At 40.6% G+C, this 24,708-nt stretch overlaps 1 protein-coding gene across 2 annotated transcripts in view; it reads right to left on the reverse strand.

Moving 5' to 3' along the window:
• KPNA3 (karyopherin subunit alpha 3) overlaps nt 1-24,405 on the reverse strand; it is a 52,126-nt gene extending 27,721 nt beyond the window's left edge. The window contains exons 1-2 of one of the 2 annotated variants that reach the window (XM_074913377.1): nt 24,241-24,405; nt 4,643-4,687 (exon numbers count right to left, since the gene is read on the reverse strand). In XM_074913377.1, the coding sequence (XP_074769478.1) occupies nt 4,643-4,687; nt 24,241-24,324 (129 nt within the window). In that variant the 5' untranslated portion in view covers nt 24,325-24,405. Of the gene's footprint in view, nt 1-4,642; nt 4,688-23,284; nt 23,868-24,240 lie in introns of those variants that run through there. The other variant, XM_074913386.1, reaches the window with a different exon arrangement.
• Nucleotides 24,406-24,708: the final 303 nt, after the last annotated feature.

Consider the following 24,708-nt stretch of genomic DNA (forward strand, 5'->3'; position numbering starts at 1 on the left):
CTTCCCCGAGAATCTGCGGTACTAACCCTGGATAGGGAAGCCTCCAAAAGAACACACTAATAGTGCTTCAGTCTCCCTGTGATTGTAGGTGTTTCTTTGAAGTTGGTAGACTTACACCTAAAAACCCTATACTTTATTGTGAATGTAAAGCTATATATTCACATTGAACTGGAAAAGATGCATAACAGAAGCAAGTTTTACTATTCTGAACCTACAAATGTGGATTTTTTTTTTTTTCTTTTGCATTCTTGGACTTCCCAAGAAGCAGAAAAAGATTATTCACACCCTAGTTCTCCCAGCAACATGAAAAGAGACTCCTTTCTTCAAGGCTCACTACTTTATTTAGGAGTTACTGTGGACATAAGCAATCTTATTTAAGAAAGATCAGAGTAGGGACAAGAAGTACAGTATACCAGAGAAACAAATAAAAGAGACATATGCCCATGGCTCTTTAATCCACCACTTGTTTAGTAAATAATTGCTTTGCCTGGCATCAAGCTTAATTGGCAATTAGAGCTTTCATGAGCTCATGTCTATGAGCTCTCAGAGGCAGCTGAGTTTGCCAAGAAAGTAAAAAATAAACCTTGTGTGAGATCCTGGAAGTTCTTAGGATTTCAGTTAGCAGGTCTTAAAAGACGACAGGATCCTGTTTCTGCTGAGATTAGGCATGTTAAGGCCTCCTTTGAAGGGTGGCATCTAACTCAATGACCAAAGCATTGACCCGGCTAAGGACTATCTTTCTTAAAGCATACAAGTGGCCCAAGTCAAGCTTCCTCCTCATAGAAAGCCAAGCACTTAGAACCAAAGAATCTCTCACAGCAATGAAGTTACCAGTTCCATTTAGATATGGAACCTTAAACTGAATCCTAACCATTACTCATCCACTCCACTCCCTTTTAGAGTGAGACTAATCAGCTAAGTTTAGTCAATTAATTCCATGGTCCCTGGTGCTAACAGACCAGCCTTCAGGTTTCTGCAATGCTGAAATTAAGTGATAAACATTCTAAATCAGACTTCAACAAGACAACACTGAGAAGTTTAAATTCTAAATCCTAAAACACATCTCCATCACCACAACTGACATGGTTATCTTGTCTGTCTTGTAAGAGAGATGGCTACTTTTTAAGCTCTTAGGCCCATTGCTGCATTAACAATATAGCCAGACATCAAGACCATTTTTCCTGAAATGTAATAGGTCCATTTCCAAAACATGTAAAACATGTTCAGCCAGGCCAATATGTAATCAGGAAAGGGCACCTGACCATCAGGAGTGTCATCTGACTGGCTCACAGTGCCAACCCATGCCTAGGATTCTGCCAGACAACGGCTACCCTTTTATGTCAGAGATAGCTTTGTTAGCTTGATTCCTAAACAAATAAGCGATTGGAAAAAGAAAAAACAAGTAAAAAACCCATAAAGCTTCCTTCTGAATGAGAGCTGTGGTGTGAAGATAGTGAATAGAGATAATATATTCTTGAAACACAGAATGTGTTGCAAATGCACCTTGATGTCTGATCTCAAAAGAATAAACACCTCACTAAAGCATGCAGAAATTGTTTACTACTGTTCAAAGCTGTGATTTTTTTTATTTATTCCATCTTACAAAACAGAGATGTAAGCAACTTCATCATATCCATTCATTTAATACTTACACACACAATGATTCAAGAGACAGACCCATGACTGTGTAGTGCTTCAACTGTACAGATCAAGAATATGCTCAATTTGCCTGTTTTCTTCAAAAGCCAGGTGTACACTCAGTACTGGGATAGATGAGATAAAGGGAAGATACCCCTTTGTTTTGAAGAGGCACTGGTGGATTACTAAGGTCATGGCAACACAAATATCCTGCATTTGGCATACTCATGCTAGGGTAGCAATGCCAACTGTAAAGATGAAGACTGAAGCAATGATATCACATCTTATCCTTTCCACTGCTGGAGCTTAATATAATATATCCATTTACATTTCACTCCCTATTCTGTACCAGAAACAATGACCTCACATCTGACAGTTCCCACAGCAAACCAGTTGACAGCCAGCACCAGTTCAGTTGCTGCAAACCAACAACTCGACATATGCTGAGTCTCTTATTAAAACAGATTTCTTCTGCTCTCTGCAGTGGAAGATGTTCAGCAAACACTCTAGAAGAACACAGCTTCCTGCGTTTAAGAGATCTGCAGCTGCTGTTCACTCTTGATTTACAGTCTGACCTACATCCAGTGCTTAGGCTTCTGTAAACGTGTAACCAATCTCTGCGTTCGCAGTTTTCAGTGAAAAGTCACTAGCAGCTCATAGGCTTCCTCTTCCCCTTTTTCACTTACATACTACTGGCACCTGCAAGATTCCTTCCACAGAACAATCCATTGTCTTGTCTTAAGTGTATGACTTATTTCCCACCATGCTTCTGTAATAAAATGGCCTTGAAATTGTGACCTGTTACAAAAACCAATTTTGAGAATTAAATTAAAATTGAAATTCTCACTTTGCACTGCAAATCTCTCTCCAAAGACAGCATTGTAATGCTCACATATAGTCTCAATTTAATGAGATGTATGAGGATATGCTGCATTAGCTAAGCCATCTTTTACAGCACTGCTTTGCTAGCAGGCACAGGTCGTCCAAGTGCTACAAATGACTCTTCCCAGTATGGATTCCATAGTTATACAGTGAGTTTTACACTGAGTCAACATACTAGTTCTGAACAGAGAGGGCCTCTAACATGTCAACATAAACTTCAACTGCTGATAATTCAGATCCCAAAATTACCTGAACCTCATCTTAAGCAAAAACTGGCTAATTTCATTTTTCACTTGGTACCTGTCACTGTATGTAAAAGTAGCTCTCTCCACACCTCGGTCATCTGCCAGTACTGATGAGGCCATAGCCAGCTTAAGCTACACAACACATTCAGACACCTTCAGTTAGTTTCTTTGATGAGGAAAATATGAAAGCATTAAACAATTTTTAGATGACAAATCATGCTCATGTAACTACTATGGGGTTTTTTTCCCCAGTCATCTGGGTTTCTTCAACTAATTCTTATAGCCTCAGGATGAATCTTAGAAATATTTAATTTTCATATTGTAATGAGATACAGAAGTTTTTCTATAAGACCTGAAAACAAACAAAGTCTTTTTTTAAGAACAAAAGGATCCCAAGAAAATACTAGACCACAAGATTTTTGGTAACTCCTACACAATCAGGTGATAAGTGCAGACAAAATTTCTCAAAAACAAGTCAAGCAAATTTCTATCAACATATTTACAAACCCTTCACTTGGAATTTAGCAGCTTTTGTCTTTGTCTGCAAATAATGAAAAAAATTATATGAAATTGGGTGGGTCCTCAATTTTGCTCCTTAGCAAGCACCACTCAGACTGTCAGTGCTTCAACTGGCAAACTGCAGACATGCATCAGATGGGAGACCCAAAGGAGCTTGGCCTCTATGTAGAATATTCAGAGCACACACTTCCATCAAGTTATTAATGAAAATATTAGAAAACATAGGTGATACCAAGCTGGGGAGGCCCTGAAGGATATTTGGGATCAGAATGGGAATTCAAGCTCAAGAAAATCTGGGAAAAAAGATGCAATTCAAAAGACAAGCAGCAATCATGTTTAAAGCTTCAGCATTTATTTAACTATGCAACTAGAGAACATAAACAACTACTCTTGCACTTTGCTGTACTGTAGGAAGTGCCCAAAGAATATAATGGATCACAGACTGAGTGCCTGTCAACAACATACTCAATATAAATAGGAATACTGTGTTAAAAATTGTTTTTCGCTGTCCTATTTAAATCTCAGCTGTGGCCTGCATTCTTCCAGACCTCCACACTTGCAGAAAGATACAGGCAATTTGGATTTGAGGAGCAGCAACAAGTCAAATCCAGAAAACAGAATGTTAAAGGGTAAAGAACTGAATTTGCCTCAACAGGACAAAACTAAAGGGGCCAGTATCAGTCCTCAATTGAAAGTACCCAAATTGAAGGTACCCAAAAGCAGATAAAAGTTCATCTCTTCTCTTTACATACATAGCCCAAGAGTAGTTTAGCTTGTGAAAATGTCCTCCAGCAGCAAGCCTTTAAGGTACCTAGAAAGGCTATTAGGAAAGTTATGAATGACAAGGGTGTAACAAATGCTGTATTTAGGCAGAACACTGAACTAGATCACCTCTCATGCTCATGATCTTCCCAGCTATAGTGGCATTTATCCAATATAACCAAAATCTAACCCTAAAATTAACTCCCTCTACAGCACAGAAGCAGTAACTTCCAGAAAACAAAATAAAAGAACATCCACACTTCCTAAATGCTAAAACTCTCCCTCTTCCCATTTGGAGACTTTAAACATTTGAACAGCTGACAGCTTCACTGTAATAATATGAGAACTGGTACAGAAACTGAATATGGATCATTTCCAAGCGATACACTGGAGTAAAACAGTACTGTTCTGCTGTACTGAGCTTAACAAATTGGAGAGTAAAACTAGCATCAGAATCCACACTTCATAATCTACAAATTTACAACTTTTCTATATAAATTTGGGGCCATGAAACAAAGCTTATGGCAAAATATTTACCTAGGACACCAGAGCATAATTAGCAAAGTAACAGAGTTGATAAAACAAAGCCGACTCACCTTCCGCAATTCAATTGTAACTTCATTTCTGTGTCTTCTCATAGTCTGCAAATAAAAAAATAAAAATTATTTTTACGTAAAGAAAGCATTCTGGTTTGGAATCAGTTGTTTCTAGGTTAAAAGTGCAGTTATTCATTAAAAGATAAGGAAAACCATGTGCATAATTTTTAATTCAATCTTTCCTAGCAAAATGCACAAGTTTTTTGTGGGATTTCTTTTGTTTAAGATTATATACCTTACAGAAAGCTTTGTCATAAACCACAATAATTATCCCAAAGGCAAAAAACACTGACCCGGGTGTTCATATGCACACACCAAAAGAAGCAGTAAATAAAGGTTAGACAGTCCTATATGATCACATTCACAACCTAAACACGTAACCTATGCCAATTATCTGGCCAAAATGAACCATGAGTGACAGAGGATGTTGGAGCTCAATGCAAACAAGACAGATTGGGTTTGTGGCAAAAGGAAACGAAGAAGTACAGTGGTACTGAGTCTATTTAGGATCTGTAGCCTAAACACTGTAAAGGAAAAATCAGCCCATAAACATTTCAGCTCCTTAAAGATACTGAGAACTCAGGATGCATCCCCTACAACGCTGCTATACCTCTTAGCTAAGAGAGATCAAAAGACTGAAAAAGAGTAATTTTAGCCTACTGAAGGCAGTCTCCCTAGGTTGATTTTACAACCAGTAGCAAAGACATGTACTGTCAGAATGCAATTCAAAGAAAATCAGGACTGGATGACCGCTGGCAGCCTAGAAAGATCACCCACACTAACTAAAATTAGCCTTTTAAAATACTTTCTATGTCCTATCCTTGCTATTGACCTTCACTGCTGCTATCACGTTCCCTTTGAGTTAGGGCAAATAACTTCCCTGAGCTAAAAAGTATCAGTGAAAACCAGCAGTACACAGAAAACACCAGCACTCCCCATCAGCCATCTAAGGAAATACTGAACAGGCTAAAGCCTAAACACTGGTAAATTAACTGAGCAGACTTCACACCATGAATGTATACAGTACATAGTTTCAGCGCTTAGAACATTATCTTAGCTTCACTGTTCTCGAATACTGCTATGCAAACTGATCATGTAATTATCTTAGGTTGATTTGAGAGTAAGGAAAACTTGTCTTCCTGTCCACTACTTGATTAGCCAACTCACTCCAGTAAACAGAGATACAATTCTCATTTAACATCTACAAGCATTAATGATATATACTACTTTAAACAAAGCAAGTCCTCCTTACAGGTAAGAGGACATTAGCACTACAGCTTCTACGAGAACTACACTTCTCACCCACATCCCCCCATTATTTTGCTAAATGTTTGATTCTTGTGACCATCTGACCCTGCTGCAAAAGCTCAGTGTGATAGGACTGGATTGCTGGGCAATAGGAGGACACTGGATAGGTGGGGAACCGACAAATGAAGAACCTGAAAAGTCACTGCATGCAACTAGCAAGACTGGTCATTCAAGTTACTCATTCTATTAGAATTTTATATTTGAATAATCTTAATTAACTGTGTCAAATTTAAGGGCACCAAATAGCCTAAAAATGTCTTTCAATACTTCTTCCCCATGATAACTCTGCATTTCAATGGAAAAGTGTAGTTAGACAAGGCTGTCTTAGATTTCCAACTGTAAAATCTCCTCTTCTTGATCATTCTAAATGTGCTAGACACCAAAGATCTTTACAGAACTTTCCACTAGTAACACCACCCCACCTCACCCTAAAATCTAATATTTTATTCCTATTTATCTTAAATTTTAAGGGGTATCCCATCACATGATGAATCAATTAACCCGAGTTAACCGAAGTCCATTAGCATTTTCTCCCCAAAATCCAGTATTGTATGTACAAGACTTGAAATCTCAGTGATTTAATTGATGCAGACACAATTTACTTCTACATTTGCTCCCTAGTTACAATTTATTCCTTCATTTTTTCATTTATCTGTGATCATACTCTACCATGTTTTCTACTGAGCAGAAAAATCAGACCAAATCTCAAGCTCTTTAAAGGAACAAATATAACATTTGTCACCTATCATTATTCTGGAAGGAAGGCAGATTTAAGAAAAACTATATGCTGTGCCCAACAGTTAAGCAACATTATTTTTGGTTTAGAAAAAAACAAATAACAGTTCAGTCCTAGGCAAGGCATTAGTGTTCATTCATCAATTTACTCTAAAACCTTCTCTAACAATGCTTTGACTAAAGACAGTTACTCAGAGTCATCCATCCATAAAGGCTCTACTGGGAAGACTCTAAGCTTCTTTCTAAAGGCAAATAATTCACTCAGATTTTCAATGAGGGTTTTATCTTTGTTTCATACTTATATTATTTCAGCCCCACTGATCCTACCCTATTCCAATTGTCTCAATTTTTTTACACTAGTGTTTTGCCTGTATCGAGCAATATTTGACTACTTGATTATGGTTTTATACTTAATGTGCAAGAATCTCCCATCTTTTCCTCATGTAGAGAGCTAACACTCTTTGGAAAGATTCTTCAGAAAAGGTTATCAACTACATAGACATTTTTGCTGACTAGTAGCATACATTTTCTGAGCTTTAATACTCTTAAGGCTATCTCCATACTACCTGGGGTTTACACTTTTGGCTGTTCTTTTTTATTTCCTTTTAAACTTATTACCTGCAGTTTTGATATATTTTTTTACCTTCCTCCTTCAATAGGCAGTACTCACCACTAAGGCCAGAACTGCTACCTTCATTCAGAGCAAGCAGGTTGATAACTGGGGATATCGCTTAGCCTTAACTTCACAGAACTGATGAGAGTGTTATCTAAACCCCCCTGAACGAAGGGCTCTCAGTCTTGCAGAATCTTCTGCTGGCATATCATCTTTAAAAATTCACCATGATGGGGTCACCAGGATCATTCAAGTACCAGTAATACAGAGTTAGGGCTAGAGTCTTCCTACAAGTATATGGGACTGAAGTTCTCAAACAGCCTACAGCGCATTCTGGCAGTTAAACCTGGTGGCCATGGTCAGATCATGACCAGCGCTCTCAGCTAGATGTATGTTGACATTTTTTCTAACCTGACACTTCATGTCCCTGACATACAAGATGACCATTGTATACCAATGTATTTAAAACCATGGATTCCACTTCATATACGTCAACTGTTGCAAATATAGACTGTACATGAAACATGCATGCACCTGACAGTGGCCCAATTTCTTAGTTTTATGTTTGCTACTGAATTGTGATTTGCTCAGACTGTTCCCCATCTTGATTTTCTCCTCTTTACCACAGGAGCTAATAAACTAGTAATGAAGAGTGCTCTGACAGACCTCTGAATGGCTGCAATTTGGCTATCCCTGCCTCGAGAAACCATACTCCTAAGACCAAGAGCATGCTTAAATCTCATTTGATTACAGGAAATGAAGGTATACATATAGCACCGTGCTATATACTGGATTGTCCTGCTGGGCTTTTGCAAGCTTCATTTTAAAACTTGCAGACCAAAAGACACAATTTCTAATCTTATCTGTTGGGAGGGAAGGTTAGTAAAACCCAAATTTTATTCCCCAAAAAAACAGACTTAAGTGATCCAGTTAATTTCTTGTCCTGATTTGGTATTTCTTAAAAGGTAGGCATTTAAAAGTTGTGTTTCAGATGAAGCATTTTAGAAATACAGCAGGTTATCAGCATTCTCCTACAGCCTCAGAAGTAGTAAACATACTATAATCTAGCAGCATATGAAAGCAGCAGCCTTAAGTACTACTGCAAGTCTCCCTTTAAGGAAGCATTACCACTATAAGCAGAATACCAGAACCCATAGGCATTTACAAGAGATTTATACAGTAGTAGAAGGGTTAAACATTCTCCCCAGGTGACACAGGTCAGCTAAAACAGAGAGAACAGACAAAATTATTTTGCAGCTTAACCCCACCGATTCTTTACCAACTTCCAGGCTAGGACAACCATCTGCTAAAGTTTATGTATGCAACACTGTTGAAGCCTAGTGAGATGTTACCAAGGGATCTGATACAGTGTTTGACATCCACAGCATCTGACTACGCTGACTTCTCAGCTTAATGTACTCAAACAAGTAACTTCATGTCACACTTGAAACAGCACATCTCAAAACTATCCCCCAAGACAAAGCTGAACTGTTTCACTGAATTAAAAAAAAAAAAAAGAGAGAGAGAGAAACTCCAAATCTCAGAAAGGGAAAACAGCATAGACAAAACTCTACAAATCACAAAAACGATGACAGTTTATTCCTGCAGAATCTGAACCATGAGGCCACTCCTAAACACAAGGGTATTAATGCACCATACACAAGGTACATAAAGTAAAAATGAGTAACTATCAGTCAGCATGTACTATTAACAAGAACATACAACACTTACCAAGTTGTACTATATTACATTTCAATTGTTACACGACTCAAGTCAGACTTAAGTTCATAAAGCTTTTGTAACATGAGATTTCTCTACCCTAGTTCACCATCTGTGAAGAACAATTATTTACCAGCGTGTCTGACAGGCTGACATAACCACAGTAATGCACCTACCATAAGTCTTGTTACAAGTCAAAAGTATAAGTTCAGTAGTATTTCTAATTCAAGTTCCTCAGCATTTTGTTATTTTGTAAAGTAAACCAGAAAAAAACCCAAAAGATCTACTAGATGTTGTTAGATAAATCAGTGTTCTCACTTCTACCCTGAATTTTTGAACACTTTTCCAAAGACAGATTCAAAGCATGCCAAGAATCTCTCCCTAACACCTTCCACATGAAAGAAAAATAATCCCTAGTTCCCTCAAAGTATCAAAATGAAATTAACTTCATATGCCAATAAAGAAAATCACTGCACACATTAAGGCTGTTATGTTAAGGGCTGCAAGAGAACCTTGTTTCATGGCAATACAAAACACAAAAAGTGATAAGCTGACATAAGACAAGAGATTTAAGAGACACTAGACCTTGAAAACAAAGCAAGCCTCAAGTCAATGCCCAAAATAAGGCTTCAAAGAACGCCACAGTCCTTGTAAAACTGCCTTTGACACACTCAATGGGCAGAAGCACACAGAAGACAGTCATCCTCATCAGATCAGTGTTTCAGGTCTAATACCTCTCTTTGAAGAAGCAGCTGACAAGAAACTCGAAGCTCAGTTTCAGAGACTCTGTGGAAAAGGGAAATGTCTTCCTGATTTTTCAGTTGATATTTGGTTTATGACAACACAAAACTGTACATAAAACTCTTGATATCAAAAAGCAATGGCTAAAGATAACACTGTGAAGTCCTGAATTATCAGCGTAACAGTAACCCTTACTGCCAGCACATTCAAATAATTGTTTTTAAATGACTAAACATTTGGGACCCTCTGGCTCAACCATGCATGCTTCACAAGTTCCGTTTGTGAAACCCTGTACAAAGGTGCACAAGATGCTCACTACATGTTAAAGAGCAAGTATCACTGCTGTAACACTACCACTTGATGCCTTAAGACAGCCCATGCATACTTTCCTGGCAAACAAAAAAAAGATTACTTTCAAGTTTTGAATAGCATTGAGATCCTAAGGAGAGAATCAAGTCTAGCAAGCTTCTCTGGCTTCTTGAGCCTTTTTCTAACATAAAAAACCATTTATCTGCAGAATACATCAAACTACACGAAAAAGCAATTCATATAGCTTCTGTAAACTAAAAAAAAAAAAAATTCAAGGAATCCCAAAAAACAATCAACTGTACCTGCCTAATATACATCAGAACAAGATAACGTTTTCCAAAACCCTCTGTAGCAAATACAAAATGTAGTGTGTTTTTCCAGGACTGGGGAACAGACATGACACACAATAACAAAAGAAGCCAAACAAACAAAACCCCAAATAATCCAAAACCCTACCAAAGTTATACAAGACTACAAGAAGAAAATTCAGGCTAATTCAAAAGGTCAAAACCACAGCTGAGACAAAACAGTCACTATAGTCCTTCTATTTATGAAAGAAGGACTTAAAACACTGGTACTACTTTATGCAAGTTAGATCTCATTCACAATGAAATATTGGAACTAGTCGTAGGGTTTCTGTTAATTCGAAATTTCTACTTCATATCTAAAAATCAATCTTAATCGATTATAAGCACTTTAAAGTCCCTTAAGTATATCACTCTCAGAGACAAGAAATTCTGGATACTTGATTAGATTACTTCATCCCCAGTTACAGTACAAATCAGAAAACCAAAACTATTTAAATGTGTGAATAATACAACTAGTGAGAAGCCCAAGTCATTACATTCCCTTTGTTATGCTGGGATAAAGATTTCTTAAATTAAATTAAAAATTAAGTTTCATGCACAAGGTGTTTAATAATGCACATTGTCTGTACAGAAAAAAAATAATTAAATGCTGCAACAGGAAGCGGTATGAATTTTAAACGTTTTAACCATTTTTAGCTATACCAATTGTGTCAGAAGGAAGATTAAAGCATAACCATCATTTAATGACTAAAAATCTACCTACAATTGTAACAATGAGATCTAGAGCTCAGCATGGTGCTCACCCAGACTAGCTGCCTCATTAAGTGGGATACCTGAAGAGTGTCATCTTTTAATCAACACATTTACCACTTCCACTGCAACAGGAGCAAGTCCAGAAAACATCAGAGATGGAGAGGCAGGAAACAGATGTTTTTATGCCATCCAGCATATCAAATATTGCAAGCATGGCTGCCCTGCCAGCTGCCCCACAAGGAGTGAGCTGGCTACCCCTTCTCTCCTGCAGGCTTATCAGCAGGCATCAGCCTCCAGCTAGCCCACAGAAGTGGGAAAGCCAGGCTCACCTTGACAAGATGAACACCACACACCAGTGTCAGTTTTGGCTATTCTGTGTATACAAAAGGTACATTTTCATGAACTTGGCAAGATGTGCATTTAATTCCTTTTGAAAGTTCAGCTATTAAGTGGAAAAAAGAATAAATTCACTGATTCTAATTTGTCTGCATCTACAAACTCATTAAAAGATAACTGGTCATTTAAATTCTTTATTTCTGCTCTTGCCTCTCAATACTACAGGAACTGGTCTCAGAAAACCAGAAGATACATGTTTACAGGAAAGAGCTACCCTGAATACATAGCTGGGATAGTAACTGGGATAGTAAAGTAGCTTGATTAAACATAAAGGGTACCCAAAGAGTTTCGCATTTGCAAGTCAATTCCAGACTACTTCCACCTGCCTAACTGAAAGAAAAAAAACCTGGCCCAGTTCCAACAGCTGGAATGGATTTAACCAATACCTCCCCTCTTGCATATGAGCATACCCTAGAGTATAGTTTAAATACTTTACAACATAGGTGTGGGTGCAATACAGTGAAAGGAGAAGGTGTTTGCGCTCATGAAGTAAACACTGTTCTTCCCTAGAAATCGTTTTACTAGCCTTTTTTCCTTATTCCTTCTCTGACACCTTTTAACAAGCATGAAATACTGCAATGCACATGAAAATGCAGAAGCCTCAGGAGCTGGGCTGGTTTTGGGCAGAAAAAAAAAAAAATCAAGTGCTTGTTTGTATACAACAGTTGAGATGATTAAGGTTTGTCATCTGCCTAGCTTTGGTTAACATTAGAAGTTAAATATTCTATATTTGCACAGGAATAGAATTTGTTAGTACATATAAAATTGAGGCTTCAACTGGCAATATTGTTCTACTTGTTCTGATACAGCTGTCTTCAGCCAAAAACAAAGAGACAAAGGGGCACTGATAGGAAGTGACACTGTTGTTCTACCTGTTCACACTTTCAAAGGACATATAGCTTACTCCAAAGATTGCAAGCAAATCACAATACATAAAGGAAAAATTCTGGGACTACTAAATTGAAATTCTGGGGCAGCATCACGATGGTCTGAATGCAACTACTTAATCAACTGAAAGAAATGAAACCAGCGATGCCATGCACACTGATCCCCACTATTTTTTTTGGACATGCAAAAAGATTTTACATCCATGCCAAACTAAATCAAATGTTTAGTCAAAATTAACCTTTCCTGTTAGGTTTATTCCTTTAGTTACCAGCATCATGGATTATTACCCTGCCTTTTTTTCCTCCCCAGTGTATGTTCTAGGCAGACTCTTCTTCCCTACACCCAATTTTTGAGATCTACCTAATTATGAAGTACTCCCATAAAGCTACAAATTGTCCTAAGAAGAACAGTGAACTTTTCTCAGTCATATTGACTACAAAGTTAGAACATCACCACCTCTGGCTTTGTTATCATAGCTCCATATTAAATTATGCTGACCCAGTTAGAAATGCAAGCAGGGGGCATGGATTCCACAGCACAAGCAACAGATCTACCAAAGCAGCCAAACACACTTATAACGTGCCTGTACCCTGACCTGAGACGCCAGAAGAGTTTTATTTCATTTGATTACTGTTTGACTCAAAATGTATTTGCTCCTCTTTTAGGGAAACATTATTATTTTTCAGAAAGTATTAGAACTTGGTACAGATTCTCTGTGTGCTGCAGAACTTTAATACTATAAAGTTTCCTTTTGGCTTGTAACCTTTAACGCAGTATTAAGTATATTAGGAAAAGAGTGCAGTATTTACGGTACTGCATTTTATGCCATAATCTGTCTGGGACATGCGTTCCTCAGGGTTATTAATAAAGGCCACTGAAGGAAAACTAGTTCTTTTGCAGTTGGAGCTGCCACACTTTTTTTTTTGTCATCCCCAGTTTGGGGCCCCTAAAATGAATACCAGCTGCTTTTTGTTAGCCAGTCTGTGGGCAAGATAATTCAAGTATCTGAACCTGGCTAGTCTCAGCAAACTGGATAAATGAGATATCCACTGTGACTCTTTTACTTAGTGATGGGTAATGACTCACTCAAGTCAGACATGCATGCCAATATAAAAAGCCACAAGCCTCCAACTATTGTTGCTGATGGTGCTGACTCACCTGAATGCCCTATGGAAGCAGACAAAGCTGCCCATCCACATCATCTACTGCTCCAAAAGGTCTTGGCAGAAAAGCAATTGCTAAGTTTATTTCTTACGAGCTCTTTTGTAAGCATATTCTTTGAGGTTTCGATATCCTCTCTGCATTTGTTTAACCTGCATACTGAGCTACTACCAGCAAAGTAGTGAGATCTGAGCACTCATGTTTTAATTTCCATATACCAATTACTCTGTTTACAAGTACAGACATACCAAACAATCCTCATAAGATTGGACCTAAATCCATTTAGTTGGCTTCATTCAACATAAATTGCACCAATACTGAAGGACACAAAGCAGTCCAGAATACAATCAACATTTTATCTGCTGTTTTAAAATAGAATAAAAGAAGAGGTGGAATTCTCTCCAACATCAAAACTGGGGGAAGGAATACAGAATCTAGTAGATATCCAGTTACTGCTGTTGTGTGAATCAAGGACATTATACCTAGTCAAGTTTTACAGCATTTCCATTCAGATGTAGATCTAATACTCTTAATCACACCTTTACTGACATCAGACCAAAGACCTCAATGCAGCCATATGGGCTCCACTTGAAGTCAAACTCAAGTTTCCAGGTAATCCCACAGCACCCCAAGCTAACTCATCACTGTGCAACAGCTGGTCTGCACAGACCAACAGGCAGGCAGCAAGAATCACCAACAAATTAAAAGTATTCATTTTGTCCTGTGGTCCTAACAGGGCAAGGAACGTGTCCGTGCAGTGTTCCAAAGAGTGGTGGCAATGCAGCCACTGTAATCTCCACTTTGACAAGAGCCCACCTTGAAGAACTGTGGAGTTTGGTCATTTATGCTACAACCCAAAAGAAACTACTGGTCTGAAGGATACCCATATCAAGTCTGTCTTCTTCTCCTGCACTTTTTGGAAACAGAAGGACATACTGAATTTTACAGTAACAACAGCTCTGCCTTATCCAAATACTGTGACATGACAAATATGCCCCAAGAACAGTGGATAAGCAAGATGGTCTAACTACAAATTATTCCTACTCACACTTTTTTAGAAAGAATCGATGATTAAGGCTTCTTGACACACTCTAAATATGTAGAAGATTTAGAAATTTGGTACAGTTTTGTTACAGGAATCTGCTTTTGCCACGACAAATTTCTATTCAGATGTGTGAACACTAAATAGATATTTGTTATATTCCTGTATTGCACAAATGGTGTAGCAGACGCTTTAAAATCTCCTAGAAACAGAAGTTTATCCTGTCCTCTGGAGAACTGAAGCGCTGCGTGACTGCTCGGTCTCTCCCAACGTGCCACACCACCTCTGTCCGCTCCTACTTCTAAGCAAGCGTCCCTCCCATTCCCTTACAGAGGGCGGAAAGTACACCAACCTATCTATTCAAGCAGAACATCTGATTGCCATTGCAAAAGACCAGGAGGCTCTTTCCCCTTTAGTAGTCTACAAGATCCCAATTCAGAGGTATAGGTTCAATATTGTCTAGCAGATGTTACCAGAAACCAAATCCATCACTTCTAATGCAATACTTCACAGCCAAAATACCATCTTCGCTTGTGTACAGGACATCAAAACACAAAACAGTAGAGCAAAATTAAAATGACTGTTCATGGTAACTAGGTGCAAACATCAGATTAAAATTTTCATCTTTAGATCAGCATAAAGACTTAAATTATTTAAAATGTAAAAGATTTTATAGAATTGTAGATAACCACTTTCAAGAATCTAATTACAAAATTAAGTGTTTGGTCAGAAAGGCCTCACAGACTTCTGGGGCAAATGCCACAGAAGACCAGACATTCTTAAGCTTGCCAAATATTTATACTAGTTTCCCCTAGGAAGAGAAAAAAAAAAGAAAAAAAAGAAAAAAGAAAACCTACTAGGCTAAATACTAGCCAGATACCTTCTTGAGCAATCTATGTTTGTTCAAAGACACTCCCTTTCCAGATACTTAAAGACTTCAACTGTAATATCAAAGTACCTCAGACAGTCATTCTATGATTCTATGATGTATTTATAAGTACCTCCCTGCAAAGTGAGGAAAAAGTCTTATTAGTCCATCTATAAAATGGGAAACAATTGCAATTTGTATACATTCACAGGGTGCCGTGAAAAAAAACCAAATCAAGTCCCTAGAGAGAGCGCTAATCTATATTCATCCACAGCAAGCTTTTTGCTGTAGTATTACAGGGCTCAAATGAAATCAGATTTTTTTTTTTTCTATTTTTTGAAAGTTATAATCAAAAGCAAAAAAAGATTAAACATGTGCTAGCTGCCTAATTAAATCTATGAAGAGATCATTCTGCTCAAGATGCAAGAGAAAACAACAAACCCAGCTGACAACCCAGGAAGATGGAGCATTAGGAATTAGAAAATACACTCCAGCAACATTCCATCTTTTATGAACCCTGTCAGCGACCCCTCTGAGCTAATCATTTCAGTATCATGAATTCTAGATGTTTCTACCACACTTTTTAATGTGACATAAGCCGCAATTAGGTGTTTCTGCCATTTGAACATTTTGTATACTGTACTTCTCTCTTTGAAGATAACTTCAAGTTTCTTAGAATTCCAATTTATACATCCTTCCAATAAAGTGTATCGGCTAGCCCTAAGAAGTCACCTAGGCCACCAAAAGCGGTCCAGTTTCGATGGATAAGAACCAATAGAAGACTCCTTCAAACCTCACAGCTATAGGGCCCACCAAAACACATTACACTGAGCACAGAGGTATAGTGTCCTGTGCCCCTGTTGGCAACCGGCACAAGCAGAGGGTACTGCCAGATTCTGAACTGCTGCTGGCAGCTCATGATGCTCAAAAGCACCATCACACTGATTGCCTGTGTCAGAGCTCCTAAAACGTGTCTCCTTGTCCAGAAGGCTGCTCTTCACTGCTGTTTGTTCAGTGTTACGAACACTGCCCATTACCAGTCTACGTTCTTCATGCACGCCTGACGAACAGTGGTTAACGGGATCCTGCTGACTGCTAGCAGGGCGCTCTCATTTCAGGATTCTCTCTTGATGTGGAAAACCTTCTATATCTGGCTGCAAGTCAGACTTTGGGTGCAGAGAAACTGCTACCACTGACTTTGAATTTAACATTTGTGTGCATGAAAAGAGGCAAGAGACTCTGATGCCAAAAAGTGGCATGCAAAGACAAGTTATCTGCTGGTTAGAGTGACCTGAACTTACCTGAGAGACACAACGTCTCTCTGCATCACTTCATCAACTTTCTGACTTACACTGCAGTTGACTAAGAAAAGGCAAGGACTAGGACATTCTGAGAACTGCAAACCTGAAACCTCACACTGCACCTGGCCAGGAATCCCTTACTGGGATTGTGTACAGGATCTCTGAATCTGCATCTCTGAAAACCTGGCCACAAGTCACCCTAGCACCCTGTCTGACCACCTTCTCCTCATGCAGATGAGCTTTGACTATGTTCCACACCTGCAAGTTTGCAACAAGGCTTGAGCACTCATTAAAACACATCTCCATCAAGGCTAACAAGTCAAGCTATGAGGAAGCCATTTCTCCAAGTTGATTTTGCAAATCACCTATTCTATCACCACCTCCAAAGTGCACCTGTTACTGAATCTGACAATAACCAAGATTAAAACTGCACAAGAAGAGATCCTCAGCTAGTTAGACATGACAGAATATGAGGGGAAACAAGTCATTCAGTAATAGGTGTTTGAATGGGGAAGATACTAATTTTGCCTCCTGTTCTGCAGCCATTCATACAGCATATATTCCTCTTTTGTACTTGCTGTATTTATTAAACACACACACAAAATCAAGTTTAAAACTGACTAACACCTGCTTAACCTGAGAAAGGAGACAAATGTCAGTTGACCCTGAAGAAACGATATGGAGCTTCCCCAGCAGATTTAATGGTGTCAATCTGACTATGAAGGGATAACAATCCAACAATTAAATATCACTACACAAGGTATGCCTTCTCCCCTTCACAGTGACCTCTTCGAGCCAGCACTGGTCGTCTTCAGACATGAAAGGCTGGCTCAGCAAGCTAAGGGAGCAGAAAATTAAAGAAACATGAAGAGCTTTGCAACTAGTTCACTCCAAGGCAAGACTGTTTTAATGAAGGACTAACTTTTTGGAAGAAACTAGCTCCTTTGACTATCCATGTCAAATTTTGTTAAATGGAATGCAAAGCCCACAGCTTCTGCAATTGTAGAAGTAAACAGGAATACCAATTCAGTAGCAAGAGTTTCAGTGCCAGGTATTTTGGAAACAATTATTAGACTCTATTCTTGGAAAATATATAGGTTTTGCATTCCTTTTTCATTTCAAGTCAGCTCACCTGGCAATTTGTCTTTACTACTTGATGACACGCCCCATCAGCTTCAACCAGTTCACTCCATCTTCTAGTCTAATCTTACAAATTAGATGCCTCATTCCACTTCCAATTCCACAATAAATACAAATCTGATCACTCACTTGTAGCTGGTACATCCTCCTAATCGCTGTCTTTTCAGATAACACAGTTTTAGAGGACAAAATGTCCTGCTTGGATTTGTGCTGGAACTGCACAAATATTATGAAAGCCTCAAAGACTTATGCAAAAATAGTTAAAGAGCTCTTAAAACTAATATGACAGTTGCACTGCTACCAACTTTGACCAGACTTTGACAGTTTACAAGTTAAAAATCAATCCTTTAAACAGAAGCAGCCTTAGAGATAACCAGTGCAACTGCTGTAGTGTTAGAAATACACAAGAAAGAAGAAAAATTCTGTAATCACAGAAAGATTAGTGAAGGCTTGGTATATCACAACAACAAACAGCAATAATTGGGCCTCAATAAAGGAAGCACAGATCCCAATCAGCTTATGAAGATTATGTTCATTATGAGGTGCCATCTCCAAATTGTTTTCTCTGCAGGTATTTCTGAAACAAACAATGACTTCCTGGGGTATGTGTGTCTTTTAAACGTTTTAAAATGCAATGGATTCAATTGATTTTGAACCTCACAAGGAAAATACAAGACAGTGTATCTAAGTGGATGACTTAGGTGCTTGTTTTCTGCCAAGAGCCACATACATTTCACAGCATTGTACTATTTACTTGCAGACTAACTAAAGTCTGTATTAAGTAGCAATAGCAATCAAGGAGGCTTCCCACATCTACCTCTTACTTCCTACCCATGTAATTCTTTCCAAAGTAAAAACATGTACACCTGTATTCTCCCAAGAGCATATATATACTGGCCTGAAAGGGTAATAAAGAAGCTGCAGGACTCAGGGCTTAGAAACTCTGCATTAGAGTACTGGATCTTATATTAAATCCAGTTCCCAACAGGAAGCTACCAGACACCTGTGTTTTCACTTAAACTACTGAGATTCACTGAGACATTGAGGCTATTACAGCAGCAGGTCCACAGTACCTTAAAACCAACCTGTATCAGCTGTAACAGCCCTACTCCCTCCCAGCCCTTCTTTGTCAGTATCCATACCTGTGCCAGCAAAGTGAAAGGCAAAAGATGATCCGTCTGTAAAAGTGAGCTCCTGAAAGCAACTGGATTGTTGCAAAGTAGCTGGGAGTAAGTAATGGGCTTTCTGGGATTGCAACAAGCCTTATTTGTTTCATGTAGTGTTTGAGGGGAGTACAGGGAGACAGCAAAACCACTAGTCAGTGCACAGAACAGCATCAAAAAATGAGCTGGTAGCAGCATGTCTACTCATTCATTAACACTGTGCAGCTATGGTACCTCCACTGCACTAAGACTTTGGCACTTGATGGGAACATGGCTTTAAGTCAACATGTACCTTTCTCAGATGCCCAGAGACTGTGTAGATTTGGCCTCCCCAGAATGATATTCCTCTGCTTGCAAAAAAATTCACGGTAGCATGACAGAAAAACGTGAATAAATTCAAGCATCCTCAAGAATAAGATCCACCCTGCTAGCAAAGCAGCATCAGTAAACACACTGAAGCTGCCAAAGCTGATGATGGAGATCTGAACTAAGCCCAGTTTCCTCCTCTGCCTCATCTGGGGTCAGGATGCTAAAGGTACAGAATAAAAATGGATCCTTCAAAGTCCCTGGACCCAAAGGTGATACAGACTAAAAGGTGAAAAGGTGATACAATTACCACCCCCCCCCCCCCCCCCCCCCCAAACTGTAACTCAGGAAAAGACATCAGTGGCCAGGACCTCTGAAGCTTAAAAGTGAATAGAGCAGGAGTAGGTGAAAGATGACAGTGGCTATGTCTCCTTTTGGGAAACAGCCTTCAAGAAATTTCAAGGGCTTCTGTTCTTCTGACTTCTGATTAGTGGTATGACAAGTATACAAAAAAGAAATTTTAATCCCACTCATTAAAGTGTTTTTACAGAAAGTTATTTAGGTTATAGAGCACCAACTACTCACTAGTAGTTTGGGTTTTTTTTAAAAATGAGTGCACATGGAGATTTACTTTTGATCCAGTGTGCATTTTGCTAATTACATGACCACACAGTCTCATTGCATCACACAAAACCAACATGCATACATGTCATGCAGACAGCCCTACAAATGGTAACATCTCTATTCATCAAGAATTTTTTCCTCTGTTTTAGTCAGGAATCCTGACTAATCCTGACAAAAAGAAATGGGCTGAATCGTTTGGTCTGTCACCTCAAACACGAGAACAGTGACCCAACATATGGGTGCCTGCTATTGTGATAAAGAATAAGTAACACTTCTAGTCCAAGCTGGAGTAGTAAAAAAGCCTAAGGATGTTACTAGGCAAAGAATGAAGCTGAAGAACTGCAAACAGAAAAATCAGAAGGTTCAAATTAGGTTTTCTAAAAGCTGGGCTAGCTTAGATGTCAATATAAACAAATAAACACAGCAGTTACAAAGGGTATTACAAATTAAGTGATTGCAACTGTTTAATCTTATCCCGTAAAGTCTCAATTGTATTGGAATAACACCTAGAAAAAACCCACTGAGACTTAAGACTACATGCCTATGATCAACACAGGAAAGCTTTCTCTTCATACACGGGACAATTTTAAAAGCTCTTTCACGTATCTGGAGAACATAAAATTGAGAAGGTTGTGAGGAGAAGCTGTTCTGGCAGTTGTTTGTCCAGATGAAGCCACTAGTGTCTTGCCTCCTTATTGCTCAGTTCTGCAGGTTCAGGTTATCTCTGTCTGTTGCTAATCACATGTCAGTACCTATAAAAATAGAAGAGTCTCACTAATAAAAGCAAGAACACAAACTCATATTAAGTGAGCAACACTTCATTTCTGGCATTTGATTTTGCTATTATCTCTTTTGAGGGCTAAATACTGTTTGGGAGTATTAATATCTCAAAATCAGAATTCTAGTTCTATATACACAGCTCTACCTCCTCAACAGAGGAAGACAACAAAAAAGTAAGAAACTTCCACCCAAACCTGAAACTAGGAAAAGCTGAGTGAACCTGTGCAGGTCAAGGATTCAGAAGCTTTGACTTCTACTAACAAATCCATTTCTTTGCTCTTAGAGAAGAAGCATAGTGAGAAGTTGCATGGGGTACTGAAGTCTGTCTTAAAATGAAACAACAGTACTTACTCATCTTCTGTTTCCCTTGAAGTTGCATTAACAAAAAGCAAAGACAATTATATGGCCTAGCAAACCCAGTAATAAAATACAAGTTAACTACAAATTAAAGGAGTAGGTATTTTGGTCTGCCAGAAGAGTCTGTACCCAGAGGGGATCAATAATAACTCATCAGTATTAGAAGCCAAAGGAAGATTACTAAAGAATGTATTCAAGCCTGATGAGTTCAAAGGCAGCGACTGTCCCCAGGCAGAAGGTGACTCAAGCACCACAGGTTTGAAACTGAACTTTAGAGCATACAGTTTTGAATATTTTAGATTTTCCAAAGGATATAATCTAGATATCAGACCATGATTTATTACTCCGTCATCCTAACCACTTATTTTCTCTTTGGTGGAATTTGACAAAATGTGTAGATGCAGATCAATGCCAACAACAGCACAGATGCCTCCTGATTTACAAAGTTAAGTACAGAAAATTGGAGGCAGGATCTCTACATAAAACTCCTCATTGCAGCGCAGGGACCAAAACAAGTGTATTTAATCACTGACAGTTGGGAATTACGTATAATATTTGATTTAGAAAAAAAATATTTGATGAACTGATACCTTTCACTAAATACAGACAAACTGTTCAATTAGCAGCTAGGTCAGTCTGTGTACCAGTATCTCAAGAGAAGGACAGCAAGTAACAGCAACTACATAGCACTGCTGTGCTCCTTCACTCTCCACTATAAACTTTACTTACATTGGTTTACTTCCAGAGACTTAAGGCTGATATAAAGTTTTGTTAGAAGGGTACTTCTAACACGACCTTTTAAATATGTATCACAATCAGAAAAGTCAAAAAGGATGTGTAGTAGAAAATTTCAGACATTTAATACAAAATCAGTTGTTTTGAAAGACACTGACACATTTATAATCTTTTACAGTCCTTTAAATAAATCTAAATTGCATTTTAGCATATCTCCATGGGTATACAACTTCTATGTATTTCTGTTTCATCAAAAGAAAGAAGCTTCTTAGATTGTAACCCTTGTCAAAAGCATGGATGAAAGCTTTAACCTCATTAACATTGTTGGAGTTCTCTACCAAACAGTCTTAGGTTCAGCCATGAAAGGAAATCAGTCAGCATGCTGTAAGATAACCCTAGAGGATATACTTCCCTGTAACAGCAAATACCCTATTCCAAAATAATTACTCCTCTTCAAGAGGAAATGAGAGCTAAACTACCTTAACTGGTCTGGTATAACTAATTTCAGTAAAGCTTAGGCAGTCAATTTCCATCTTCTCCCCCACAGAGGCAGATATTTAATTCCCCTAGTCTTGGGCATGCTATAATACAAGCAAGTATGGATGACAGATCAGTTCACACCAGGCATGAACATACCTAACCTTTCCCTGTTTAGAGCTCTGATGGATTCAGGCCAGTGACAGAGAAAGCAGCAACAAAGCCAGGAACCAATACGGGGAGATGAGACAAGGACAAAATGAATGAAGAGCAGCAGGAAGAGTCTCACTGGATGAGAAGGGGAAAAAGAAACCCACCACGCCTCCTCCTTACCCTGAAAAGCAACCGCTAAACAGAAGGACGGGCAATTTTTAGTTACTTTCTAACATTTACTAACGTTAGCCAGAAGTGTTGAAGTTACCATACTCTTTACATACAATATTTTCTGTGATAAATATTCACTGTCACCAAGTTAAACAAAAATTAAGATAAAGATTCGTTTACACCGTGAATGTCATCTTAAAGACACTGCTGCTGCTAAGCCTGACCTGCATAAAATTGTCTCCACCCAAACAATAGCAGCAGAGGTGTGAATTCTGCTAAAATACAAACCATGCTTTCTAGGGACTAGAATTCCAGCCTTACTGATTACAGAAGTGAATTTAAGTGATAAAAATCAACAGAAGCATGGAAAATACCCTCAGATGGAGTCAAAGTAATCTCACACATACTGAGGCTTTCACTCTAGCGAATCCTAATCCGATTTCGATCCTAGTCTGATTTCAGAACTCCCTCCCCCTTCCTTTCCCATTACAGAAACTTAAACACAAGATCTGGCATTTCCTCCCTTTTCGGTTGCGACCAGAATTGAAGATGCCCCCGGTAACGGCACACCGATTCAGAAGACCTTCCGAATACCTCCAGGGAATAAACTCATAATCGCGTCTCTCAAATTCGGGGGAGTAAAGTACTACCCCGTTAGCCTTAGTAAGCACCACACTCCTTCCAGATTCGGATGGAGACGCCCAGCAGACGATTACTTATGAGTCTACCAGTATTTAAAACAAAAAAAAAGAAAAAAAAAAAGATTAAAAAACGTTAAGACATTACAGGGAGAAAAATCGGCCAACACTGTACACTGTAAAAAGGCTCATCAGAGCGTGGGAGCGGCCGCTACCACCAGCCCAGGCCCCCGTGTGCGGCAGCGGCACGGCGGGGCCCGGGAGGACGGCCAGGGCAGCCCCTCGCCCCGGCGGAAGGGCTACAACCGCCCAGAGCGGCCGGCACAAAAGGCAGCCGGCACCATTGTCCACCCCGTCCGAGACCCGATCCCGCCGAGCACGGGGGAGGGGGCGCGGGGAGGCGGCAGGACGGGGAGGCAGCCGGGCTGGGAGAAAGGAGCGTTGCAGGAGGAAGGGGGGGGGGGGGGCGATGGTGCATCCCGCCGCCTGCGGGCCCTGCCCGGGCACAGCCGCCGGCGCGGGGCCCACCGGGCCCTCCCGCACCCCGGCAAGCCGGGGAGGCGACGACGGGGGCGCGGCGGGGCCCGCTCACCGCCCGCCGGGGCCGCGCTCGGCCCGGCCGCGCCAACCCTTCCCCCCGCCGTCGCCGCCTCCTCCGCCCCCCGCCGGCCGCGCCCGCATGACGGAGGAGAAAAAAAAAAAAAAAAAACACAAAAAAAAAAAACCCGCGGGCGTTTTCCCCGCCGCCGCCGCCCGCCCGCCCGCCCGCCCCGGGCGGCCGCTCCCCGCCTCCTTCCCGCCGCCCGCCGGCGGCACCGCGAGCGCGGCCAGGCCCCGGCCCCGGCCCCTCCTCTCGCGCCCGCCGGAGGCGGAGGCCGGGCCCGGCCGGGGCCCCGCCGGCCCCGCACCTACCTCCACGTCGCGGCCCTTGTTCTTGAAGCTCTTGATGCGGTGGTTCTCCAGGCCGGCGGCAGCGGCGGCGGCGTTCTCGGCCATGGCGGCGGCGGCTCGCGGCGGCGGCGGCTCCCGGCTCCTGCGAGGCGGCTCCGGCGGCGGCTCCCGGCGGCTCGCGCGAGGGGAGGGCGGGGGGGGAGGAGAGGGGGGCGGGGGGAAGCGGGACGCTCCGTGACGAGCGCGAGGAGGGGGGGGGGGGGGGGGGGGGGGGGGGAAGGAGGAAGGGGGGGGCCGAGCGCGCGCGCCGTTGCTGAGTGACTGGGCGGGCGGCCGCGAGCGCACGTGACGCGGCGGGCGGGCTCCGCCAATGGCGGCGCGGCCCTTCGCCTCGCCCCGCCCCACCCACGCGTGACGGGCCGGGGGAGGCGTGGCGGGCCCGGCGGCCTGGCCCCGCGGGGCTTGCTGGGAGCTGTAGTCCTGGCGCGC

This window comes from Athene noctua, chromosome 1 (assembly GCF_965140245.1).
Source record: "Athene noctua chromosome 1, bAthNoc1.hap1.1, whole genome shotgun sequence".
Taxonomy (NCBI): domain Eukaryota; kingdom Metazoa; phylum Chordata; class Aves; order Strigiformes; family Strigidae; genus Athene; species Athene noctua.